This window comes from Perca fluviatilis, chromosome 5 (genome assembly GCF_010015445.1).
Source record: "Perca fluviatilis chromosome 5, GENO_Pfluv_1.0, whole genome shotgun sequence".
In the NCBI taxonomy this organism is placed as follows: domain Eukaryota; kingdom Metazoa; phylum Chordata; class Actinopteri; order Perciformes; family Percidae; genus Perca; species Perca fluviatilis.
In genome coordinates this window covers 30,780,804-30,808,582 of record NC_053116.1, presented here as the reverse complement: position 1 = coordinate 30,808,582, position 27,779 = coordinate 30,780,804, and the positions used below count along the sequence as shown (strand labels likewise).

General features: G+C 40.4%; 3 protein-coding genes across 11 annotated transcripts in view; all 3 read right to left on the bottom strand.

The window, feature by feature from the left end:
- Window positions 1-10,390, bottom strand: part of LOC120559580 (potassium voltage-gated channel subfamily KQT member 2-like) — a 39,223-nt gene extending 28,833 nt beyond the window's left edge. For all 9 annotated transcript variants that reach the window (XR_005639323.1, XM_039801404.1, XM_039801405.1 and 6 more), the window contains exon 1: window positions 9,919-10,390. Coding sequence is in view for 8 of the 9 variants with exons in the window: in XM_039801404.1 (XP_039657338.1) it covers window positions 9,919-10,217 (299 nt within the window). In the remaining variant the exon portion in view is untranslated. The remainder of the gene's footprint in view (window positions 1-9,918) is intronic.
- Window positions 10,391-11,450: 1,060 nt separating this feature from the next.
- On the bottom strand, window positions 11,451-21,056 carry LOC120559032 (phosphatidylinositol 3,4,5-trisphosphate-dependent Rac exchanger 1 protein-like; the record flags this gene model as incomplete). The annotated part of the gene is made up of 9 exons (XM_039800456.1): window positions 11,451-13,553; window positions 13,668-13,735; window positions 14,373-14,475; window positions 14,721-14,896; window positions 15,806-15,872; window positions 16,659-16,773; window positions 18,068-18,211; window positions 20,489-20,591; window positions 21,006-21,056. Coding segments are annotated over 9 exons (870 nt in total), but the record flags the coding sequence as incomplete, so codon positions are not given.
- A 741-nt stretch (window positions 21,057-21,797) lies between these two features.
- LOC120559606 (phosphatidylinositol 3,4,5-trisphosphate-dependent Rac exchanger 1 protein-like) overlaps window positions 21,798-27,779 on the bottom strand; it is a 78,380-nt gene continuing 72,398 nt past the window's right edge. Inside the window, 6 exon segments of the mRNA XM_039801454.1 lie at window positions 21,798-22,187; window positions 22,312-22,440; window positions 22,554-22,644; window positions 23,406-23,488; window positions 24,157-24,245; window positions 27,367-27,585. Of these exon segments, the coding sequence (XP_039657388.1) occupies window positions 22,081-22,187; window positions 22,312-22,440; window positions 22,554-22,644; window positions 23,406-23,488; window positions 24,157-24,245; window positions 27,367-27,585 (718 nt within the window). The 3' untranslated portion in view covers window positions 21,798-22,080.

The window sequence follows — 27,779 nt, the reverse complement described above, 5'->3', positions numbered from 1 at the left end:
AAACCCGAGTATATGAAAGGTCACTGTAATAATAATCAACCAAAGAAAGAGAGAGAGAATACATTTGATTAAAATAAGACTAAACTACTTGCCTGTGGCTTTCCAAACATCATATCCTTTCTACATCTAGACATCTTACACATGTAAGAATGAATCAGCTCTTTCCCATAAGAACATAACACTAAAATATGCATCAAACTAACCAGGTTAAGCAAAAAGCCCTAAGAAGGACCAGTCATGGGGTTAGGGGGTAATAGACAAATACTGTATTTACCGTAGTCTATTTAAAGATAGTGTTGCTGCTAATAGGTTTAGTCTACATGCTTATTCTTACATTATGTGTGCTTGAAAAAATAATATTTACAGTGCTTAGGGCCCACAAAAGTCTAGAGCCGAGGGCCGACCCTGAAAGGTTGTCATTTATCATATACCAGGAATGGTAAAAACACAAATTCTTTTCTCCCTTTTTAGCATGCATTTAATGCCATAATGATCACCTTCATCGCCTCCTTCTGCAAAAGCAAAGGTGCAAATGACGTGTGCAAACTTTGTCACTGTGTTAAATTTTATTTACAGATCCACTGAAATAAGCTTCGAACAGATTTTGAGCTCAAAGGGAATCAAATGCTTCCTCTTTAGGCACCTGCTTTTCCCAATTGCAGAAAAAACATTTCATTGTGACGACCCTGAGATGTCTGGTGTTCCTGTCTTTTTCACCGTAGCCATGAGGCTTATGTAGGTCAGTCAGCCAAGGAGTCTTCACATCTTGTCACTTACAGCACTTTGACTTGTCACATTGACTTGTCTTTTCACCGTTTTGAAGACCAACATTTTTTTATGTATAGGCTACTGAAAACACATCCATAATGAGGACTTCTTGGTTAGAATTTACAAGTCTACATTAATCATGCTGATACCGTAAGAAGGTGTTGAGATCACTTGTAGTCAGTTTCATTCAAAAGATGTTCTACTGTACATGTTTACACAGATTTTCTTCCAGTAATAAGGTCCATGTAGTCCCTTACTACTGAAATGAAATGTTGTGTACAAAGAAGCTGGCTCACTGCAAGTCTAATTGGACATCAGTTTATGCAAATGTCCTGACCCAACCTCGCCAAGCTCATCAGTACTTATTAGTGAGGAAGACACTTGCTGATAAAGGAGAGGGGGCAGAACCTGCCTCCTGAAGCAGTCAAACAATTAGCTCCTGAAGCTATGCTTCCCTTTACCATCAGCAAAGTCAAGCTGCAACAGACCCATTTATACCTCTCCATCATACTGGCTGTGGATACACAAAACAAAGTTTGTGGTTCTGAGAAAGTCTGGGTGAGACACGGTCAAATATGCATGAGGTCTGGTCAGGACAGTACAATGAGATTTCAAGACAAGAGCATGTCAAGATGTAATTTACTTTATGACTGCAACATGTCTGATACAAACTGTGCAATGTGTGCTAATGTGCCAATTTTAAATTAAAGAAATAGTTCAACCTTTTGGGAAAAATTCACCCTACTTACAGTACTGAACAGATATGGGAGTGATATCAATCTTCTCCTCTAACTCTCTGCAAGAAAGCAAAGGGGGGGATATACAGTTGAAACCAGATATTTACATACACTTAAAAAAAACCACAAAAACATTTATTTCTTTACTGTCATACATTAAATCAGAGTAAACTTTTACTATTTTAGATCAATACATATTAACATATTTTTTGCATTTGTTAAATGTCAGAATCGAGCAAGGGAGAATTTTTATGTATTTTCTTTATCACTTTCATCAAAGTCAGAAGTATACATACACTTCCTTAGTATTTGGTAAAATTGCCCCGAAACTGTTTCACTTGGGCCAAACGTTTTGGGTATCCTTCCACAAGCTTTCTACAATAGTTTGCTGGAATTTTGGCCCACTCCTCTTGACAGAACTGGTGTAACTGGGTCAGGTTTGTAGGCCTTCTTGCCCGCACTCGCCTTTTCAGTGCCGCCCACAAATGTTCTATGGGATTGAGATCAGGGCTTTGTGATGGCCACTCCAATACCTTGACTTTGTTGTCCTTAAGCCACTTTGTAACTAATTTGGAGGTATGCTTGGGGTCATTGTCCATTTGGAAGACCTATTTGCGCCCAAGCTTTAACTTCCTGGCTGCTGTCTTCAGATGTTGCTTCAATATATCCACAATATTTTCTTTTCTCATGATGCAATCTATTTTGTGAAGTGCACTAGTCACTTCTGCAGCAAAGCAGCCCCACAACATTATACTACCACCCCCATACTTCAGTTTGGATGGTGTTCTGAGGCTTCAAAGCTTCGCCCTTTTTCCTCCAAATACACCGTTTATCATTATGGCCGAACAGTTAAATTTTTGTTTCGTCAGACCACAGGACATGTCTCCAGAAATTAGGATTTTTGTCCCCATGTGCAGTTGCAAACTGTAGTCTGGCTTTTTTATTTTGGTTTTGAAGTAATGGCTTTCTTCTCCAAGAGTAACCTTTTAGCTCATGGTGGTACAGGACTCGTTTACTGTGGATAATGACACTGTCTTACCAGTTTCAGCTAGCATCTTCACAAGGTCTTTTGCTGTTTTCCTGGGATTGATTCGCACATTTCGCACCAAAAAACGTTCCTCTCTGGGACTCAGAATCCGTCTCCTTCCTGAGCGGTATGATTGTTGTACATTCCCATGTTTTTTATACTTGCGTATTATTGTATGAACAGATGAACGTGGGACCTTCAGGCATCTGGAAATTGCACCTAAGGATGAGCCACACTTGTGGAGGTCCACAATTCTTTTCCTGATGTCTTGGTTGATTTCTCTTGATTTTCCCATGATGTCAAAGAAAGAGGCTCTGTGTTTGAGGTGTGCCTTTATATGCATCCACAGTTCTGTCAAGAGCAGTGGGCCAAAATTCCAGCAAACTATTGTAGAAAGCTTGTGGAAGGATACCCAAAACGTTTGGCCCAAGTGAAACAGTTTCGGGGCAATTCTACCAAATACTAAGGAAGTGTATGTATACTTCTGACTTTGATGAAAGTGATAAAAAAAATACATAAAAATTCTCCCTCGCTAGATTCTGACATTTAACAAATGCAAAAAATATGTTAATATGTATTGAACAGAAAAAGTTTACTCTGATTTAATGTATGACAGTAAAGAAATAAATGTTTTTGTTGTTTTTTTTAAGTGTATGTAAATATCTGGTTTCAACTGTATATCCAAAATGTTGAACTATTCCTTTCATTAATTGTGCAACATTTTAATCAACATCTTAAAGCCAGGGACCCAAATAAACTAACACTGTTAAAGGTCCCATGGCATGAAAATGGCACTTTATGAGGTTTTTTAACATTAATATGAGTTCCCCCAGCCTGCCTATGGTCCCCCAGTGGCTAGAAATGGTGATAGGTGTAAACCGAGCCCTGGGTATCCTGCTCTGCCTTTGAGAAAATGAAAGCTCAGATGAGCCGTTCTGGAATCTTGCTCCTTATGAGGTCATAAGGAGGAAGGTTACCTCCCCTTTCTCTGCTTTGCCCGCCCAGAGAATTCTGCCCACCCATGAGAGAGAGACATCATGGCTTTCAAACGAGCAAAGTGGCAGTTGATCAAGGACACACCCCCACCCTCCACCTTGCCCCCCCTCTCTCCTCCTCAATAGCTACAGACACAGAAATGGCACATACTAAGGAAAGCTCATTGTGGGACTGGCTCTAGTGTCTGTAATTCTGCACCAAGGCTGAATTTCGGGAAAGAGACTTCAGATTCAGTATTAGGGGACCACTAAGGGCTATATAAAAGCATCCAAAGAGCACCATGTCATGGGACCTTTAAGTTTCTAGATTTGTTATTACATTACTGTTACTAAATAGTTTTCATTCTATTGACATATTAATAGAAGGATCAGTTGTAGATAGATGGATGTTTCAACTACTGATAATGTAACATTCTGATACCACATGCGCGCGCACACACACACACACACACACACACACACACACACACACACACACACACACACACAGAGCTCATCACATTCACTCTTGCAGGATGACAAACAGCCACGGGCAGAAACACACACACATCTACTTGTTTCCAGAGCGGTCCAGACGACATCAGTAGGAACGTGACTATTGATCACTCAAGTTGAGGGGGCTGCTGTTGGGAGCAGAAAAACCTGCCTTTCCTCCTGAGCTGCAGATAAAGAAATATTGATTTGCCCCGATCAGCACAACATTGCCTACCCAGACATACTTATCACACTAAATTTAGACTGCGACGAACCAGAGGAGAGCAAATCACAAGGAAGGAGGGAGTTTTACTAAGCAAATAGTGCCATGTGCTAGCACTGCGGTGTCCACTGTGTGGGCTCCTCAGGGGATGTTTGAGGGTGGTGATGACTCTTTCGTCTTGTGTAAATGCATGCATTAGTGACCCTGCTAGTGTATCTGCTATCAGCTATCTGCTCAGTGTAATTAGAAGACATTTTTATTTGGGGTGATATTGAATATGACCCTCAAGATATAACAGTCATGTGAACTGTGTCAAGTCAAGATTCAGATAAAGAAAAAGTAGACAAAGTACCCTTTCATGGGTGAAAAAAGAGATAAAGCAGACGATGGATCCCTTTTCCAGTATGGATCCCAATGGATGTAAAATATACCAAGTAGACAAATGTAGCAGTAGTAAAATTACAGAAATACAATTCAATTCGAAACAAAAACAAAGCAAAATTGAAATGAGTAAAAAAAAATGATATATACAGTGCCTTGCGAAAGTATTCGGCCCCCTTGAACGTTTCGACCTTTTGCCACATTTCAGGCCTCAAACATAAAGATATAAAACTGTAATTTTTTGTGAAGAATCAACAACAAGTGGGTCCCAATTATGAAGTGGAACGAAATTCATTGGCTATTTCAATCTTTTTTAACAAATAAAAAACTGAAAAAGTGGGTGTGCAAAATTATTCAGCCCCTTTACTTTCAGTGCAGCAAACTCTCTCCAGAAGTTCAGTGAGGATCTCTGAATGATCCAATGTTGACCTAAATGACTAATGATGATAAATAGAATCCAGCTGTGTGTAATCAAGTCTCCGTATAAATGCACCTGCTCTGTGATAGTCTCAGAGGTCCGTGTAAAGCGCCGAGAGCATCATGAAGAACAAGGAACACACCAGGCAGGTCCGAGATACTGTTGTGGAGAAGTTTAAAGCCGGATTTGGATACAAAAAGATTTCCCAAGCTTTAAACATCCCAAGGAGCACTGTGCAAGCGATAATATTGAAATGGAAGGAGTATCAGACCACTACAAATTTACGAAGACCTGGCCGTCCCTCTAAACTTTCAGCTCATACAATGAGAAGACTGATCAGAGATGCAGCCAAGAGGCCCGTGATCACTCTGGATGAACTGCAGAGACCTACAGCTGAGGTGGTAGACTCTGTCCATAGGACAACAATCAGTCGTATACTGCACAAATCTGGCCTTTATGGAAGAGTGGCAAAAAGAAAGCCATTTCTTAAAGATATCCATAAAACGTGTCGTTTAAAGTTTGCCAAAAGCCACCTGGGAGACACACCAAACATGTGGAAGAAGGTGCTGTGGTCAGATGAAACCAAAATCGAACTTTTTGGCAACAATGCAAAACGTTGTGTTTGGCGTAAAAGCAACACAGCTCATCACCCTGAACACACCATCCCCACTGTCAAACATGGTGGTGGCAGCATCATGGTTTGGGCCTGCTTTTCTTCAGCAGGGACAGGGAAGATGGTTAAAATTGATGGGAAGATGGATGAAGCCAAATACAGGACCATTCTGGAAGAAAACCTGATGGAGTCTGCAAAAGACCTGAGACTGGGATGGAGATTTGTCTTCCAACAAGACAATGATCCAAAACATAAAGCAAAATCTACAATGGAATGGTTCACAAATAAACATATCCAGGTGTTAGAATGGCCAAGTCAAAGTCCAGACCTGAATCCAATCGAGAATCTGTGGAAAGAACTGAAAACTGCTGTTCACAAACGCTCTCCATCCAACCTCACTGAGCTCGAGCTGTTTTGCAAGGAGGAATGGGCAAAAATGTCAGTCTCACGATGTGCAAAACTGATAGAGACATACCCCAAGCGACTTACAGCTGTAATCGCAGCAAAAGGTGGCGCTACAAAGTATTAACTTAAGGGGGCTGAATAATTTTGCACCCCCAATATTTCAGTTTTTTATTTGTTTAAAAGGTTTGAAATATCCAATAAATGTCGTTCCACTTCATGATTGTGTCCCACTTGTTGTTGATTCTTCACAAAAAATTACAGTTTTATATCTTTAGGTTTGAGGCCTGAAATGTGGCAAAAGGTCGAAAAGTTCAAGGGGGCCGAATACTTTCGCAAGGCACTGTATATTTTTATGCTACATCAGAGGCTGGCCAAATAGTGTTTTAGCCATGCTACATGCTAGGCAACACTTCAGAAGTAAATTTAGATTTGATTGATCATTTTTATACCAGCAATAACTGATCTTGTTGGCCACTTGGGGCAGCAGAAACAGGCTGTAAACACACATCTGACGTATTATCACCTTTTACAGGCAAACTTGTACAGTGTAGGTCGAGGTCATCGTCTTTCGGTCTGAACAACCCTAGTGCTTGAATGCTACACAGAGAAAGAAAGCCAAGAAAGCAAGTGGAATTCATAATAATGTGTCTCTGCACTGTCATTGCAGACAGGCAATGACTGTAACGGAACTGTAGTGGCACTTTATAACTATATATAGTTTTGATACTTTTATAGTATTTATATAGCACCTCGACCTGCTTCATAATCAAAAAAATCATGAGAGACAAAATATAAAAATATGCTAAGAGCTTTCTAGGGCTTTTCATCAATATAGCAGTGGGAACACAATATGTTCCTAGCAATAACCTAACTACAGAACTCAATTCAAATGTTACTCTTCTACTTCCACCTCCCATAAGACACCCTTTTTCCCAAAACAGATCACTCTATCACATCTCAGCGGCTTGGCAGAGAGCAACTGTCTGCTACTGCCCTCGCCTTATTTCTTCACCAGTTTGTCTTTAGCTGGTCAGCTCAGCAGAATAGCAAATAACTGGAACATGTCCTCAATCTGTCTCTCTGAATCACTATAAGAAAGTTTAACAGAACATTCATTTTGTTTTCACTGATCGATCACTTTCTAAACTCTTTGTTTGCCCTCCTCTCTTTGCCAACTTTTCAGTATTAGTCCTTTGTTCCACTTTGGTGCAGAACTGACACACTTTGTCATCTAACAGCTGCAGAGGGCTTTCAATTTTCTCACACAGCTGGTGCATCCTGCAAGAGGACACGCAGTAATGATGCTCCTATTGAAGCCAAATCAGTGAAGATATCAGAGCCCTGATCTCTGTAACAGTGCAGGAACCTACCTTTGCTTGCATAGATTTGTATAGGGTGCCGACCTGTAGCTAGAGACAAGAACCTGACAAAGTAAAAGCCTTTTTTTGCAAACTGCCAAATTGTCCCTCCTTACAGAATATGTTTGAACAAAGAGACACACTATAACTGTTTTGACAGCAGGCTGTTCAAAGAAGCCTTTGGTGTAAAAAGGTATTTCACAGTTTTCCCTTTCACTTATAAGAATCCAAAATGTTTAGCAAGACAGAGAGCACACTGGTCTCTGGTCACACATATCGATCTTTCACACATGCATTACAAACAGGACTGAGGAGCAAAACGCCTGCCTAACATTTCAGGAGGACACCCCTCAAAAAGAAACAGCTCTTCTCTGAGCACAAGCACATTTTGCAATGCTCTTCGTCACCTCAAGGCAGCGATGTCATTTTGTTTGCCAAACGCTGTCTTTTGGAGCAGAGATAAGTAGAAGAATGAAAGAGGAGGGGAAAGATTTCAAAGTCAGCACATGATCGTTTTATAAATCAGCTGGCTGGAAGTAAAAAGAGTTGGGAGATTAAATGAAGTGTGGTGGCTATGAATAATATATAGAACAGACAAATGGAAAAGAAGCAGAGTCATGGTTACTCTACGCAGATGTTCCTTTGCAGGCTTGATGGCATAGTATAAACTTTGTATGAATTTGCTCTAACTGTAGGTGTGTCCCCTTTCTCCAATCAGATTTCTTTATATAAGGGTAGAGTTGTACACCAACTTACAACATGCGATCCACAGGATTCAGATTTAAGGCAGCACAAATGCTACTGACCCTGCTCTTAATAGGTTGCTTAGTTTATTTGCATCTAAATGCAGTATTATCATACACAAAACATCACTGCTGCCTGTACTAGATTCAGCCATGAAGTTAGCACCACCTCCAAAGAGCGACATTAGTCCATGAAGACCAAAGCAAAGCCACACAAATGGTAAAGAAGGCTTTTTAGCTAGCTGTTATAGTATTCAGTTAATATTTCAAAGTACCCAGAGGGCCTGTGTGTGTGTGTGTGTGTGTGTGTGTGTGTGTGTGTGTGTGTGTGTGTGTGTGTGTGTGTGTGTGTGTGTGTGTGTGTGTGTGTGTGTGTGTGTGTGTGTGTTTTCACATTAAACGCATACTTTCTGGGCAACCAGCCGTCTCTGGGGAGTCGATATGCGGTGCACAGTGAATTTCTTAATGCTGTGGCGTTTAACTCCTCACTACCAAGCATACATTATCAGTGAATAGGAAATATACAGGCATGGCTGGAGGGCAAACTACTAACAACAGCCACCATTTCATTTGGAGAATAGAGCTGACATGTGTAGGCTAAATATCATACACCTTAATAGCGTGCACAAAACTACTGCAAGTTACATGTGGTAAAAGAAAAGTCCATTGATTTTACACATAAAGGTCAGTTTACTAGTAATTAGGAATACTACTCGGCTCCTGCAAACAGTTAAATAATGTCTTCTGGGACTCTGGAGTTTTATCAACTCTGAGAAAATAAAAATTATAGATGACAACACATTTTTAACAGAAAGTCTGCATGTCCGACATGGAGTTTAAACGATGCAGGTGATTATGAGGCAGGGAGGGTTGCTATAGGTTGAATTATGGGAATTGTAGAATCCAAGTGTGGATATCTCGTCCTCTGCTGCACCGATTCTGACCATTCTCTATTGTCAGTCTCTTAGCCCAACCAACTTAATGGAAGTGCATCAGATTGATGCAGTACCCCTTTTAAGTGTAAGAATTACGGAATATGTATCCTCACAATGTTGTTGTCATTGGTTGTTGCTTGCCTTAATGCTGACCGCTATCCAGAGAGTCACAGATCACCAACCTATTTAATTTATGATGCCATTACTGGAGTCTGACAATGTTTGTCTTCAACCCAGACCTCACACACAAAGGCGAGGCATCATGTTCCAACTACACTGGTTCTGACTACAAGAAGCTCACAGACTGTTGTATCTGCCTGCACAGAGATACTGTATGTACAGTCCACATCACTGTGCAGAGCTGGACTGCAACGTTAATTAGTCAAAGTACTGACGCGGCGCGGAGCTGTCCACGGACCGCGGTGCTGAAACCGACTGCTGCCTGCCGCAACACATGAGAACTCCAATCAATGACAAACAATATTGTGTAAGATATGAGCCCATGCCGTACATTGACTGTAGGCATGTCCTGAATCAGCATAATTCCATCAGTCAATATGACACAAGCATGAGTTGCAAAAGGCAGCATTGAGAGTTAAAGCAGGAGTTATGCAGGTGAAGCGATACCCCTCCTATAATCGGGCCATAGCAGCTTGGCAGCATAACGGTTAACCCTTCAATGCGCTATCTGAACATCATACATGCAAAACGAGACACAAAACCCGCAAAACTCCATAACATCTCCTCCGAAATGATGACACAGTAACAGCGGTGCATCCTTCTAGTAAAAGGCCATGATGACACAATCAACATGCTTGGTTGAAGCCCGAACATCACTTACACATAAGCGTGGTAGATGAACGCCCATCCCCGCGGTCTTTCCAGCGCGTTATAGAGAAAATTCTGTAGTTTCCGATAGCTGGCATTTTTCTTCGACGGTCTGGGTCTCCCGGCGGAGATGCTGGACCTCGGTCTGCAGAGGATGCTGTTCCGCTTGGTGCTTTCCGAACCCGCAATGAGCAGCGCTCCATCCCTGTTGGATTCAGGAGCGCCGGGGTCCAATCCAACAAAGCCGACTTTGTGCTTTTTCTCTCCGGCTTGAGTTGGGTAAACCCCGCCGTTGAGAGATTTCTGCACCATTCTAAAGTCGAGACGACTCTAACGAGGAGTTGTCCGTGCCTTTGCCGCGGGGATGCATCACCGGTGCTGAGGGGTGTGTGCTGGTGGTGGTGGTGGTGAATGCAGTCGGGGTCGGTCCCCCTAGAAAACCAATTGCAATAATCATGCGAAACTGCACAGTGTATGCTTTTACATTAGCCCCTTCCGGCCATTTACAGACACAACAAGGAGGGAAATGCACATGATTTTCACTACAGTCTAATCGCGTTGGCCATCAGCACTTTAGAGACGACCTGCAATCATTTAATGGCCCAGCAATGACTTAACACTGCAAAGTTTAACTGAACATGCAACCAGGCTTCTTCTAATGCAATAGCATTTGGACTGGTTTGTCATTTTAGATTAAAACAATTACATTTTTCTGTTACTGGAAATCATTAGTGTGTTTTTGGAAAAATGAGTGATGATGTTTCTTGTATCCAAAACCCCGAAATAACCTTCCATCTTCTCTACTTAAGGCCATCCCCAGAGAAAAGCTGCACAGAATATGATGCATGTCCATGCAATATTCATGTGCAGCTTTTTCAGTCAGTGTAATGGACACCTAAAAAACTACGCCAAGCTATGTTTTTAAGGTTTGCATTCTCCGATTGAGCAATGGTAAAGGACACATGCAGTACTTGCCAAAATCTGATAGTATCTGTCAACATCAAGTAAGACATAAAACAAACAAATGGAACATCTCAGCCCTCACATTGCTGAACATTGAAAAGCAGAACCATGTAGATTACTTATCATCAAACTGATGTGAAAGAGAAGGACTAAATAATGTATAGCAGTATGCGTGAATTCAGCTTCCCCACTATACACATTCGTTTAGAGGGGACAGTAAGAGGTGATCTTATTTACTGTGACGTAAAGCAAAATGATGAGCAAGTGGACTGAAAAAAGAAACCACTTCAGTCAGAGGTCCTATTCCAGTAGCACTTAGTCACAGCCTGCTAAAACTGTATGAGCAGGCAAAGAGAAGTAATAATCTCCTTTCAAATCATTCATATGAAAATACATAAAACACAAAGGCAACATAAACAGAACACATTGTAAAGCAAGACAATCACAAGATAAATGGTAATAAAAAAGGTCCCGACAAGAGGGGAACCACTTTAACTGTGTGTTAGCATTTTTAGAGGGGACATCATGTCCTCTGTTCGGTCACCACATGACAACATTAATGCTTCATTAAAAAAAACATCATACTGTGAACATTTTATTTACTAGCTTGTTAAGATGCATTTACAATGATAATTTTAGAAAGATTCAACAAAGACCCTTTGTACAGTTATTTTCAAGCAACTTAAAATTGCAAATAAAGTATATACAAAAACATTAGAATAATGTAAATAAATGTGTAATCAGTGACATATTTGTTTGTCCAGCTACACCAACATGCTGCAGTCATTAGCTAATTAAAACTGGCAATGCACTTAAAACCAGAGTATGGTCAATATTGATCCATTCTGAGTTTATATACAATGTACACTGCTCAGATTATGAGAAAATTGAATGAGGGAAATGATAACAATGCAGATATCCGCTGAGTCTTATATGCAAACCGAGGGATGTGAATTTACAGTGGCCATGCAAGTGCAGAGATGTTGAGACTATTCCAACATGCTCATTTGGAACCAGGCTGCTTTTAAATAAATAAAAAGGACTAAGTGACCTGGCTAATGAATGCAGCTTGTCGAGACAGATTCATGAAATGCACGTCAGACGTTTTTAACAGTCAAAAACAACAAGTTATCAGTGAGGTCATGAATAAAAATGTTTTATATACTATATTATCTCCATAAAAATAATCAAATTTAATTTATAGCATTACTCCGACATATCCTATCTTTTTTTCTCTGACATGGTTACAGTTTGTATGTACAAGAAATTAAAATCTTCAGTAAAATAATGTTACTGTGTTTCAATCCTGAAACGATCCCTTTGTTTATGTCATCCACAAACTGCTTACAGTACTTTTTGCTAACACTGCAAATTGAATGGACCAATCATTGTGCTCCTTTTAATACCTACAGTAAATACAACAGTTCCAAGACAATGTAAAAACCAATTTAAAAATCAAAATGACTTAGTTAACAGAAGGAATTACAACTAGTACATTTGAATTAATATATTAATAATTTAACAATCTGTTGACTTGGCTGCTTTTGGACAAGCAGCCTTGTATGGTTTGCTTTAGCTTCCTTTGTCCTGATTCTAATTAGAAAGCTTCTGTTCATCTTCCCTTCCTTGCTCTCCGTGAAGATCAATGTAACACTTCCTGACGGGATCAAAGTCCACACATATAAATAAAATACACAAGCAGTTACGTCTAAAAAAATGGCATGCCATTGGTCCTTTAAATACTGTTCAATACGTAGGCTGGAATGCGTTGATATTCGTTAATACCTGATATAGGATAAGTGAGGGATAAAAATGCTCATTCTGGACACAATAAATAACTATCCTTCATATAGTGCAGTAATACAGTACTCACACTAAACCTACAGTAATTGCACAGTAACCACATGCAAATGGCTGAAGAAAGAGCAGCCCCGGCTAACATCAGTCTTTCCATCTGTCCCTCAATCCCTACTTCCATTCCTCTGTCTATTCTTTGACTTTCTGCATCTATTCAGCTAGCCAACATACATGAATACCAAGGTTTTCAAGTATTCTACTTTACTTGGGTTCCGAACATTGAGCCCTGGGGAACACCAGCCCAACCCGATTAAAGAGACAGCTCTCTGGAGTTGCAGTCCAAGGCAAAACAGATAAACATCTGCATTTAGGATGACAGTCAGGTATAGGTAGTTTGGTTAATCCAGTTAATAATAAGCGCTCCGTTAGGAGCACGATCACTGTGGATGTCTTCTGTATGAGGCATCAAACTGACATCTCCCTTTCACTTATGTTGTGAATATAGTTTGCACCATTTGTTAAGTCATACATGTCAGCTGTGTAGACAGACAACCAAAGCAATAATACTTCTATCTGGGTGGCTTCCCAGTATAACAGTACATGACTGATCTTGAGCTTCAGGTGCTCCCTGGTAACTGTTATTTGTACAGTCTTGTTTAGCCTGTACTTTGCGCTGAAGACTCTAGTGGTATCCATGGTGGAGTAATCCCTGTGTATGTGGGGCAGTGGGAGGGGGAAGGGTCTTTCCATTGGGAGTGTCTCTTGGAAAGAAAGCGGTAAGACTCGCTCTGGTTTGTTATTGTCATCTCTCATCCTATCTTTCGCCCTTTCTCTGATGAGTTTTCTTAGAGATCTCCATCTGAGGGTGGCAAACACAGCTTGAAGAGCCTGTTGAAAAAGAAAAACTTGAAATGAGGGGAATCCGCCTTGTCTAAGACCATAAATGTTGTCATGTACTAATGGCAAGGAAAAAAGGTGCCTGGAAGTGGTTTTATACAGTACCTTGGGAATGAAGGAGTCATCTGGTCCATTACCTTGAGATTTTTAGCAGAGAGCTCAACTCTTGCCCCCTGGTAAAAGAGAAAACATATGCTATTGCAGTGAGCTCAATTTCCCTGAATGGCTAAGCATCCAAAAACCTAGAAATACTTGTTCTAAGTCAAGGGATTGGATGTATTTTCATGTAATGCACACAATATTATTTGATATGATTTTGACAAAGGCATCCATGTGGTAAGATGTTGAGGTAAAGAGTACTGAGAGAAATGTATTATCACAGTAGTTACTGTATATGGAATCGAATTTGGGCTGGGTGATTAGGCATTATTATTTATCGACTTTCAGTAAACAATATGACAATATAATTATACCTTGTTATCATTTACAAAGTTCTGTTGTCCAAATAATGGAGTTTTGTCTGAAGCAAAGCAATAAAGTGGAACACTTTAGTTCATTGCTTCAAATATCAAACATTTACACATTTTCTATACTGTTATATACTGTACGTCTATATCAGAAAAATACACTTAATTAATTAATATTATAGTACTGATTTCAGCTATTATGCCCAGTCCTGGTTCTTACTTAAATAATTTCTACGGAATAAAATATAAGTGCAAAGAAACCACACTTTAGTGGGGACGTCGTACAAGCCCCTGAGGGATCTCTACTAGACTCAGTCTGAGATCATCTGCCCTTGAGCTTTACCTGTTTGCGCATTATATCCATGGTCTGCATGATGCAGCGCGGCATGAGACCGTGGTTTCTGGCTAAGATCATTGCCTGCTCCAGTGTCACATTTAGGGTACATCTGCAAAGAACAAAAAGGTAAAAAGGTCAGGGATGTGTGTGTATCTATTTAACCAAAGCACTAATGGGGTTGTCCATATGTGCACCTGCTGGACATCTCATAGTAGAAATTCATTCAAAACAGTGAGGCAAGGTTCAGCGGCGGTGACTGTCATCCACTTTGCACTTTGTTAATCTTTATTCCAGCTGACAGGTTAGTGCTACTACACAAGAGGTATAATAATGTTGGCGAGCTGCCAGGCTGACCTCTGCATGCCTGTACCACACATGGTGATGTGGCAGGCTCCCAGGCGGTTACACAGCTCAGAGGACACACACAGCACGCTGACACCTGATGGGTGGCCTTGGGCACTCGAGCGCACGTTGACGTAGGACTGCATTAGTCGACAAAGATCGTCCAATGTGTTGAGGGGTCGCAGCAGCTATGAGGAGGAGATAAGTAAAGGTTGGAGAGGGTCAGTGCTTAAATGGACTGCTAACAATAAGTTACAGCACAGGTGGCAAAAGTGGCCATCTTACCAAGTCATTTAGACTACTATTAAAATCTGTATTTTATAAAAAACCAAGCATAAAGCCAACTTGTTTCCTATGTAGTTTCTGCAATTCTGGCAATTTTGTGAAGGCAAATGAAAGTATATTGAAAAAGCGGAATACTGATGGATAATACACAGTAATATCAATTAAATTAGAGATAAAGAAGATTCAAAATAGTGAAAAGGTTGATCTTTATTCAACACAAGTGACATTATCTCACACCACTCACACCTTAACACTAGACTGAATAGAGTAACTGACTTGTTAAGATGGTGCACCAGCAGAAATGGGGGGAAAACCCTAAAACTAACACAAAGAGGTCTAACTCTTTATAGTCTTGCTTTTAAAAGACAATAAAAACCTGGGAATAAGGCTGTAGATATCAAAACTATGTTCTATTCAGTTTTAATTACTGGTTCTAGTTCAGCTACAGTGAGTTTGGGACACTAGAATTGTCTTTCTAATCTAATAATCGCTGAGGTTCAAATGAAAGCAGTTGATAATGCTGAAGTGTTGAGGTTAGTTGGAGTTAATAGGGGAGTCTTGACGAGCTAGTGGGGGTTCCAGTGGAGGGAACAGGACACAGGTTCATCTTACTTTCGAAATGCTTGGTTGAAGGTCTCTAACTTCAAGGCCCAGTATCTGTGCTTGCATTTATATTCAGTCACAACATTATATAAAAAATGACTTAAGTTACAAGAACAGGATATACGTTACGTGATAAAAGACCACAGAGACTGTAATGTAGACAGCAACAGCAATACATGGGAAACGTACCAGAATAAGTGTATATTTACCTGGTCTATCTTCATTGCTGTGGTGTTTGAGTCTGTAGGGAGATTAGACTTCTCCAAATAGAAAGCCCTGTTGAGATAAAAAAAATATATCTATTTCAGTTTTAAAAACTCTCCATCTTTGTTTGGATATCTACAGATTTTTCAGCTCAGACTCCCACTGTGTGAGTGCTGAGTCATCTAGCATTTAGAGTACTTCACTTTATAGAATACGCATTTGCTACAGTACACATTTCACAATTCACTGATGCTGCATAAGTCATTTCCCGGTAATTAACATGCATATATAAGAAATGACATATTAATAGGCTATTAAATAACATGAAGATGTTACAGGGCAACAAACAATTAAACAACAATTAACAACTAAAGTAGAAATAAATACATATATTCATATACTGTATGCAACATTGTAAACCACAATTTCAATTACTACATTAAAGGTTTTACCATTGTTTCAATATACGCAATGTTTTGTTAACATCTCACCTTGCACATATGATATCTAACAAAACATGATAGTTTTTAGAAATCGACAACATTCACTGTATTTTGACCTGGTAACCAAATTCATATCAAATATGCTTTAATAAATCAAAAATATTACACAAGCTGTCTGTAAATACACATGCCAATATTACTAAATGAGCCACTCATGTACCCAACAAAACCCTGTTAGTCAATGTGGCACAGGTCAAGCGAAATAACACAGTTCTAACCTTGAAAAATTCTAGACCTTGAAAAAAGTTAAGAGGAAAGTAAAACAGCAATGGAAGCGTAGTTTCTGCTTGTTTGTGCAACACCACATGGTGAACTCTGCCACTGGAGGGCCGTGATGCAGTGTAGCATAGCGTACCTGAGTCTGCGGTAGTAGGCCTTGACCTTCTCTAGTGAGACAGCGTTGGTGCGCTGCTGGAAATCCTCCATGGCTGCGTAGTCCTGCTGGGATACTCCCTCTGGACGCTCCAGTGCTGGATAAAACAGTCAGGAGGTATTTAGATCAACACAATATGGGCACACTTTTATATCATCACATATTTTCATGCCCTCGAATTGTTTTATTTTGGGGCATTTCTGCATTATTATTAGAGAATAAAGCTGATCTATGAAAGGGGAGAGAGGTGGGGGGTGAAGATATGGAGGAAAACTGTCACAGGTCGGATTTGAACCCTGGACCTTCTTTTATTCAGAGGAATAAACCTCTGCACATGTGCGCCTGCTCTACCAACTGAGCCAACCGGTACACACACATTTCAACTCACATTTTCAAACCTTATCGTAATGGCTAACACTAACATGAACATAATTTGAATGTTAACTCTTAACACCAAATCCATCTGATCCAACAGGCCTTAAATGTAGTATAAACCTCAACTCTAAAATAATATTTTGAAAAACTGAGGATTGCCCAAAATCTCATTACTTTCGAGGATTTTCTCACAGATATAGCCACCCACTCACACAAACTTCGGCATCTGCATTATTGCAATCATATCTACCCCCCCCCAACCTGCAGCCAGGACTATTTTCCAGTAGGTGGCGATGTTCATCCACATATCGACACTGCTGAATGGCTCTGAAGCTGTATTGCAGCCCTTGGTTCCAGTTGAAGTACATGAGAACAATATGACCACATTGGGTTAGTGTTCCAACTGGCACTTGTCTATGGAAAATAAAAGGCTATTTGGCATACAGGCATGATGCGTAATGCTATCCATTCATACTACCATTCATACTAGGCCGGCTGAGACTGATGAAGAAGGAGGAGAATGCAAAGGTGAAGTGTCTTAAATGGCCAATAGAAGGCTTCAATCTAACTTAATAAAATCAGGTAAAGCTTTCAGGAATGCATGAGTGTTTTAAACTATACAGTTCAATGTATAGTGTATAGAAGTGATTTAATGTCCTCTGTGTTTAAAACAACCCTCCCTGGAGTTGGCTCCATTGACCCTAACAGTTTGATGAGCATAAATCATCAACAGTTAGCATGGAATGTTTGGTTAGACTCTTGTTTTGTTTTGTTTTTAAATCAGATAAACAAAAATTATGTGTAAAATTATATTTTAAAATTACGTATTAAGTTCTTGCTTAAATTAAAATTCTGTATAAAACTATTGCCTTGGTACTCATGTACTGTATTTCAAAAGGAACAACCTCCAGACCCACATGCCACTATTGTGTTATGCTATACTTATTTATCTAGACCCTGGACTTGCAGTTTTCTCAGTTTCTTCAGTTCCTCTGTCCCAGTCTGCCTAGTCTTACCCCTGGTGAAGAGGACGGTGTGGAGCTTGAGGCTGCCTCCATTTTGTAGACGACTGGGCAGCTCACTGAAGTGACAACTGTCCAGGTACAGGGTGACCCTCAAGGCCTGGCGGCTGCCCTCCACCTGGTAACACACTGGCGTGTCTGCAATACAGAGACACAGGCAGGAGAGATGTTAACAAGACTGCAGTATTATCATTTTGGCTGTCTGAGCCACTCAACAAATGAAAATGTGAGAATGAAAATGGACTATGAAGTCAGTGACCTTTAAGTACCCTCGGATGTTTCGTTATAGACGTCAAGAGTTAAACAAGTTAATTTCACATAAACAAAAGTCAGCATTAATAATAGAGTCTGTAATAATGAAGTTTTACAGCGAACAGGAAAACGAGTCCTGTGTATTGTGCTCTGTCACTATTGATGTGTCTTAATGCTTATATTTGCCAGGGTCAGAAGTTCAGGTTTCCCAATGCCATGACCGTATGCAACATGACAGCAGAGACACACTGCTGCATTAGTGAGGATCGTCAATCACTTCAAATTGTTTGTATTTTTACCAAGCAGGATTTCATAAAACCACAATCACTGCAGTCATATCTGAAACTCCATCCTGTCAGAACTGAATGTGGAAAACTCACTGTGTCTCCAGCATTGACTTAGTTTTGCTTTGACACTGCCGCAGAGTGCACAGTAATGGAAAAAATGACTAAAGTCCATTTAAATATAACAGTGGTAATTACCTGTTAGGTATTTTGGGAAAATCTGCAAGACACATTCTGTTATGTCTGTATGCTGCTTTTAATGTAGCAGCAGCTGGCAAATACACTGGTTAGATGAGATTCTTTAAAAGCAACAAAATAAAAATCTTTTACAGTTTTTACAGTTACAAATCTAAACAGAGGTGTCCAAACTATTGTGCTGGACAAATGTCATGACAAATATTTGTCTGGCACATTTGTTTGACCTAAAACAATTCTAGTTATAACACATTTGTCATTACTGTATCACTTGTATGCAGAGCAGTAACGAGTCTAATTTATAACTTACAACAGATTCTGACTGTGGCACATGAGCAGTTTTTGGAAACATGGAAAAGATGACCTTTACTGAGCAACCTCTAGGGCCAGCTCTCCTAGAGAAGCCATCAAGCCATAATCCTGTTGAATTGGCTGTGATGCTTCAGGCTGAACTCAGGGGCCTCAGACTCTGTGGTGCTTACACGATTCTACCCTACCAATAGCTCACAGCTTGCTGAAGATGCCATTAGCAAATCAATACTGTCCAATGGACGCTGCCACCACAAACCATTAGCCTGCACTGCAGCACTCTGAGCACAAAATGCAACTTCAGTAAAGCAGTTTGGTTCAAAATGGTTTGTTTTTTACACTAATGTGTAGGAGATTGGTTCTGCATGCTGTACTGTATATATCTCTATATGCCTGTTGTAAGTATTTAATGTAAGTACAGTATGAATGACCAGGCCAATATGTGCATGCAATGGTCCAAATGTTCATGCAAAATATATGCATGTGTACACAAAATGCTTTCTGCTGCTGTGCGTGAACCTAGAATAGCAAATCCAGCCCTCATCCATAGCTTTGCCTCCAAAAATGGGAAATGCATGTTGTGCTTTTCCTTTGAGCGGAAATCTCTGCTGGCCATATTGAGGCTGCAGAAAAGAGAACTGATTCAGGATGCAGTCGCCCTTTGTATCCACTGGCTTTAAGGCTTCTGATGGCCAGGAACACCTTCAGTGAATACAGCTTATTAAAGGCACAATTACGGCCCAGGTCTTAAACTTTCTATAGACAGACATGTCAAGATGCTCACAATGCCCACTATGAACGACCTCGGTGCATCTTCAGTGGAAACAACTGCAATATATTTGTATTTGAATGCTTACTCTGAAATAAATGTCGCGACCTTGCGCGGTTTGCTGAACAGAAGAAATGCAAAGCACAAAATCAATTTGGCACTTTCATGATCCAAAAAGATTGTTTTTTTTACTACAGCACATACAGCATTTTGTGCAGGAATATTATATACAGTATGTGAGTATTTAAATGCACTGTTTGTGTATATCTATGGGTGTTTCCACCATATATGTGTCTCAGAGCAGTACTTAAGTTTACATGAAGCCTCCTCACAGACTGTCAGGAAGTGACAATCTTATCTGTAATACAAGAACAACGAGGACTTTAAGAGACTGCATGCTCTGCCCTTGTTTAATATGATTTATGGAGCCATTATAGTGTTGTTTTAGCTCCCTATTCAGTCGCTCTCTACTGAAAAGAAAATTAAATCTGCAACGGCAAAATGGCAATTTCACCCTCAATAGCGACCATACATCCATACAGCTGCTCATTAGCAGCAGTGTGGTTTGAATGGGAAAAGTCAGTCTTTGTTGATAGAGTCTCTTACTTGCGACTAGACACTCATCCTCCAGTTGCCTGAAGAACACAGTGACTTTGTCCAAGTCCAACAGGGCCGCCTTGGTGTCTTCCAGCATGGTCCGCTCCTCTTTCTGTCGGAAGAGAAAAAGAAAGCTTAGAAGTCGCACCAGGAAGAGAGTTTTGATAGTTAGAAGCCATGCAGTAGAGGACTAGCCTGACAAGCCAGACCCACATCAAGCTGCCGATAGGGCACATCTAGATTTCTAGGCTAGTAGAGGACGGCTACATTGCTAGAAAGGGACTACAGATGAAAATTAGCCGGCACGGCTAAATCTGGCACATTTACATGTTGGACATTGTACTCATGTTGATTAATGTGCACTGTCCCTTTTAAATAAAGAAATCAAAAAATTTTTTTACTTCCACTACTACTACAGCATACTTTATTTTAAAAAGAAATGCATCCAACTTATGAAGCTACATCACAGAGAAAACCCATTGGTTTGCACCTTCTTGTCAAATGAAAACAGAAAATCTGTCCTCACCACGTGTGGTGCTAGCGTGGACTGGAAGTGCAGCAGCACGTTAATGACAAAATATTATTACTACACCCACTTACTTCTACTTACCTCCCTCTTGCCTTATTACTGCATGCGCGCCTCTCTAAGCCCATTACACCCCTATTACACATATTGTGTTTCAAGATATAGCTACATCGCGGCATACCGAGATGTATGTGTGTGTTGGGGGTTGGGGGGTTATTTTGATGTGATGGAGGGGGTACAGGGAGTTACAAAGGGGGATATTATGGGGAATATCAGTGCAGAAGAGGGTAAGGAATCCCAACCTCCCAATACAACCTTCCTCATTACACGTGTCCTGGAGTTGCTCCAATACATATACTTGATTCCATTAGCCTGCATCCCCTGAGAGGATATCTCCCATTAACTAGCACCATATGCCACTATGCACAGTTCAAAGTGACTGGAGCATCATGGGCTTTGACACCAACTCTCATCCCTGTTCAAGCACACAGAATAACTGGCCTCCTGGAAATGTGCCTGATTTAGAAATAAAACCCATGCTCTAAACTAAGACGTTTTAGAACAGTTTGATTATACTGGAGACTAAATCAATGTAAACATCTGCTTAATCTTCTGTAATAAAGCAGATGTGATTAAATAAAAACATACTTGATATAGGGCTATTATATTAGGCTGTTCATTAATAATACAAAAGTGGACAGGCATTGTTTAAAAGCTAATGTGACAAACTGAAAGAGAAAAAGGAAATATAACCATTAAATAAATAAAAAATGTTAGAAAAACAAAGATACTGTATTAAAGATATTTAAAATAAATATTTTTGTTGTAATTGAATAACCGTTGAAGATGTTTTAAGGAATTGCAGATGTCCTGGTGTAGAACTGGCTGTATTTTCATATGATAGATGATCTCATTTGCAAATTGCTCTAAACTGTTGGAATCATTTAAAATACTCCAGTTATGAGACGTTTCCTTCTGCTTGAGACTGACTTCTGCGGAGTGATTGCACCAGCCTGTCTTGACAACTCATCTGGTAATTTTATGGAAAATTAGAACTGGGTTTTATCTAGTTTGATTATTCACCAGCACCTTGCTTTGAATATGAACTGGTTTCTATTAAACACTGACATGTTACTCTACCTGTGCACTTCAGCAGAGCCAGGAGAAGCTGGTTCTTTCCATCTGTAGAGGCAGAAGGAAAACAAGATGGAATGACTGATTGTAACTGTATATGATCACGTTTGTGTGTGTGTGTTTCTGTTTCTGTTTGTGTGTGTGTGTGTGTGCGTGCGCGTGTTCCACTAACCATCCACAAATCTTTGCAGGCTTTCCACAAGTGTTTTGATAGAGTTAGGCAGGTTCCAAGGGTCCTCCTGGATGTTCTTGTGGATAATGTAACGACAACGAACCGTCCAATCTTCTGTTTGGCGGAACTCTGTTCACATAAAATCCAGGAATGTGGGAATGTGTGTATCTGTTGTATTAACAGTACAGTAGTATGCAACACACCCTTTCACCTTTTTAGCACACACAGATATAAATATGTACCTGGTTGGCTGTGGTCAGAGTAAAAGTGCTTGGTCTCCTCACAGGCCTTGGTCATGACAGGTCCTTTGAGTAGGCTGTTGATAGACTCAACCTGTGTACAGAAATAAAACACACACACACACACACACACACACACACACACACACACACACACACACACACACACACACACACACACACACACACACACACACACACACACACACACACACAACGATTGTCAGGTAATCCTCATCCCTCATATTCTACACGTCTTTCTTCCTTTCTTCTTCTAGCTACCTCCTTTATTTCCATGTCATTCAAACATACTCACACACACACACTTACACATAACTCTGTGTGTGTGTGTGTGTGTGTGTGTGTGTGTGTGTGTGTGTGTGTGTGTGTGTGTGTGTGTGTGTGTGTGAAAAGAGAGAAAGAGGGAAGGGAAAGAAAGAAAGGAGGTCAAGTGAAAGATGAGAGAGAAAACCAGGATCCAGACCAGAGGACAGAGAGCTCCTTGAGGTAACTTACCCCAGATGTTGTCTGATTACTATCACAATCATCTGTTCCAAATGGTTTGCCGGTGGTGGTGGTGGGGGTATGAAGCTGACATGTGTGTGTGTGTGTGTGTTCTTGTTTTACTATCTTTCCGTTTGAAATATTTTGGCTGAGTTTAAAGTGAGGCAATCTCCGTTAGTCCTTACTCTCTGAGGTGTAGTTTGGGAATAAAGAATACTGTCATATTTTGTTAGAATTAGACTGAGGTTAGGGTAAGCGTTTAGGGGCGCTCTATAATTCTACAACCCCAAATTTCCCACAATAAATGTATGACTGTGGTCAGATTACTCCAAGCTGAACCCCAGAACTAACCTGGTTGAAAAGGTGCTCGAGGCAGCCGTGCAGTTTGTCCTGTTTGTCTGAGGGAATCCTCATGTCACACGGCAGCTCATCCCCTAGCAGCCGAAAAACACCAAACAAAAAGTTGAAGAGAAATCACACATTTGGACCTTCATTTTTATTTATCCATCTGCATTTATTAAACACGTCTCTATCCATCTGTTTTAATGTAAATTCTGATGAACCAGATAAGAGAAGATGAAGGCTAATAAATAATTTTCAATAGAATGCCTCATTGTGGACTTAAAGCTGGTAAAAACAGTGATAAAACAGCAGTGGACACATACTTGGCTTACAGAAACAAAAATGTGGTTATGAAATGTGTTTAAAATATCTGACCACAGTCACCGCCATGAAATATCTACAGTATTTCTGTTTTGGCGTTCTGAAAGCATGACATGATTATCACATAACTAAAGAGGAATCGCACGTTGGCAAGTACTGAGGAATTGTGCAAACATCCATTCTTTCTTCTGCCCTTGTTTGACACTCAGGAAGCATGTATTGGCTTTGCCCTAGCTCATTTTGTTTATATTAAATTCACTTTAGTGTTGTCTGCTTGGACAGTGACACATTTTTTTTTCGTGTTATTTTTACTCAATGCTGGATCTGAAATCCAAAGTGCTGGAGTACAAAACAATAGAAAATGTGACACTTAAGAGGTGAAAGGTCAGATATTCAAGTGAGAGCTCTTGTGGACAGAGAAAAGCTAAATTTCCTTTACCTGATCCCATCTCATCACTCCCCAGGTAAGAGCTGTTACTTCGCACACTGGTGTAGGACAGAACTGAATCTCTGTTGCTGTTACATTCACTGTAATGAAACACACACACACACACACACACACACACAAGTGTTCATTCCATTCTTAAACCACAGAGAGGATTTGGAAAGCTGTGACTTGTAATTATGCTGCCAAATAATGCTTTTGATTGTAAATGCCTTTTCTGATTTACAGTCTGTGAGACCAAAAGTAATTAAATGTTTCTCACAGCAACAACCACCACTGGTTTACACAGAGGAGCATTCAGTAAACTGTCGGTGCATTAGTCCCAAACATTGATGACACATGTGTACATTAGAACACTGAGCACTTAAATGGAGCACAAATACATATGTAAAAATGTGTTCTTTTTTCAGTGCTGTCAGTGTGTTGCAGCCAAGTTTTCAGTGTATTCCTTCATACAGGTGTGTTGCAGAGAACTTTAACCTGCCTGAGACAGTTCTGTAAAATGACATAGCCTGGTATTTATAGTCATACGTCTACGAGATTCAACATGATTACCGGGAGCATGTGAAAGATTTATGTGGCTCAAATTATACATCGCTTCAAGTGAGCACACCCGCAATCCCCTCTGATTCAGAAGCTGAATTACCATGACAAATGCCCTACGAGCAACTACAAGCTACAAAACGACAACACTGGCTTTGTTTTCTTTTGCTATTACCCGGTTTGGCTGGATGACAATGTGAGGGAGTAGGGGGTGGATATCACCTGCCGGGTTATTCTGTGGTGCGTAATGTGTGTGTAGATGTGTATGAATGTGTGTTTGTGGTGGTAGGGAAGATTGGCTACCTCAAAGCTGCTACAATTATAGGGAGAGAGTTAATATAACCATTTTTTAGTAGTTTGGCTTGAATTCCCCACTGGCTCTTATTCACACACACACACACACACACACACACACACACAAACACACACAACACACACACACACACAACACCACACACACACACACACACACACACACACACACACACACACAAACTAATATGTGTGTATGCACCAGTAAATCCAAGTTTTTGTCTTTGTACTCTTTCCCTCCATCCAGTCCATCTAATCATACTTTATGCCTCCCATTGCTTTTCTATTTATTTGTTGCCTAATATAAACACAATTCCCTCCATGTTTCCTGTATTATTCCCCTCCCGGCTATTTGCTTAGGTGTGTTTTCCAGTTGAATTCAGAGACATACACACTGACACACGAGTGGTGATCTTCTAAATTTAGCCACACACCTACTGCCAAAAGTGTGAGCACCGCTGTGACAATTATCCTGACTGTAGTAGAGGATCTGGCACACACACACACACACACACACACACACACACACACACACACACACACACACACACACACACACACACACACACACACACACACACACACACACACACACACACACACACACACACACACCTGGGTGATGTATATTTACATTGGAAAGATTACATTAATTAAGGATACTACAAATGCCAGCACACAGACTAAAACCACTTGATTACTGAATGTGATGTTAATAGAGATATTGCTCCACAATGCAATGCACAGTAAAAACTAAGGAGCTACTCAGCTATTAAAACTGTTAAACCAATTTGGACGTTGGTGCGACAGCTTTAGGGACATACCGGACAACAAAAGTACAAATATCAAATAATTGGAAACAATGTGTTTAAGCTGGAATGGTACATAATGTTGAGAAATGAAGGTTCATATACTGTCAGAAAGTGTAATATCTTTTCCTAAGGAAGCCAAGAAAAAATGACTGCAATCTGTATTGGATTGATTTTGAGGAGGCTCGTGTTTAAGGAAACAGAAGAGATGAATAGGACTGTTGGAAATGTTAAGCAACAAAGGAAGATCAATCACAGGTTGTCACTTGAGAGAAGCATTCTGATGCCTGGAGGGAACAGTAATCTGTTTCAGCTGCATCTGGACACACTCTACAAACAGTCTAAATACATGACAAAAAGGTCTTAACAGGGTCATTCAGAGATTTGGGTGCCAAAGATTTTTAACAGACACAATGTACCTGAGTTAGGAACATACACTGCTTGATTATGATTTCTTACGCACACTCTTTTCTCCTCAATTCTTTCTGTATTTTTCTGTCTGATCCCCCAAGTCTGTCTGCGTGTGTGTCGCTGTCCTTGTTCCTCACAAACTGTACTCAGCCAGCGACCTCCGACTGTTGAGCTCTGCTGTGGACTGTCACCACCTCAGGCTTTAATGTCTGATTCTCTCAGCAAGACTCACAAAACACAGCAGCATTTTGCATCGCATCCAAAATTTTCACAAATCTCCACTGGTGTGTGTGTGTGTGTGTGCACCACACATACAGCAGCCTACATTTCCCTTTACATTTCAGTGCGATGAGGTAGTCACATTTTACATTGCGTGGCTAGGCCTTAATGACAGAGTGGATAAGGAGGCCGCGCCCCAAACATTTGGCTCTATTATACACCAGCCCACCACACCAACAACCAATAACTACAGCTCAGTGGGTGGTGGAAGGTGGGGCTCAGTGGAGCACTACCCAGTAAACCGTACACACACACACACACACACACACACACACACACACACACACACACACACACACACACACACACACACACCCACACACACACACACACACACACACACACACACACACACACACACACACAGAACTTACAACAGGCAAATGACATAACCAGATCTGACCAAAACATTTTGAAGTCATTTTTAGACCTCGATCTCAGTTAAAATGCCAACATCTGGAATGACTTTTAGCCTCCAAAGGGGGGAAATTAGTATTATGGGTTTGAAGAGTAAAGAGGGAGTTTGAATGTTGTTCATGCTTTATAGAGTCTGCAGCTAGAAATACAGGTGTGACACACTTGTGTTCTTGTATTTTTAACAATGCTGCTACAAAAGCGAAATATAGATTTCCCCCAAACATAAACAAATAATTGTGCTTTAAACCAGGCAGCTTATCGAGAAAAGACGAATGAAAATGTAAGTCTAAATTATAGTAATTTTTAAGTCACTCTCGTCTTAGTTTGGAGATAACCAAATGTACTTTCTAAGCCTGAGAACTCATAACCAGGTTACAGTCTAATATCAAAGTCTGTTTTCTGATCTATTTGTGACATAGTCTTTAACCATTACCTGTAGGAGTCCCTGTAGCTCATTGTGTCATGTCCCGAGTCTTCCTGGTCCTCCTCGTTTACCTTGAAGCAGACCCTTTTAATGCCGCCTTGCTCCACTTTGTCCTGGTCGCAGCCATCCTCGCAGGGGGCCAGAGAGGGTGGCTGACTTGATTCGTAAACCGGAGGCTCCCCACCCTCACCCTGGAGTTGCGTGGGCTCGGTGATAGAAGACAAGAGGCTAAAGAGGAGGGTGGAAAAAAAAAGGTTTCATTCCCAAAATTAGATTTGAAAGCACATTTAACAAAAAAGTTGCTAATTGCTGAAGTTACTTATAACACGTTTTTTAGGCCATCATACAGTATATTTTGCAGTATATTTTAGCATTTTTAAATATTTTAAAATGATAATGATGTGAGGACACTATTATGCTTA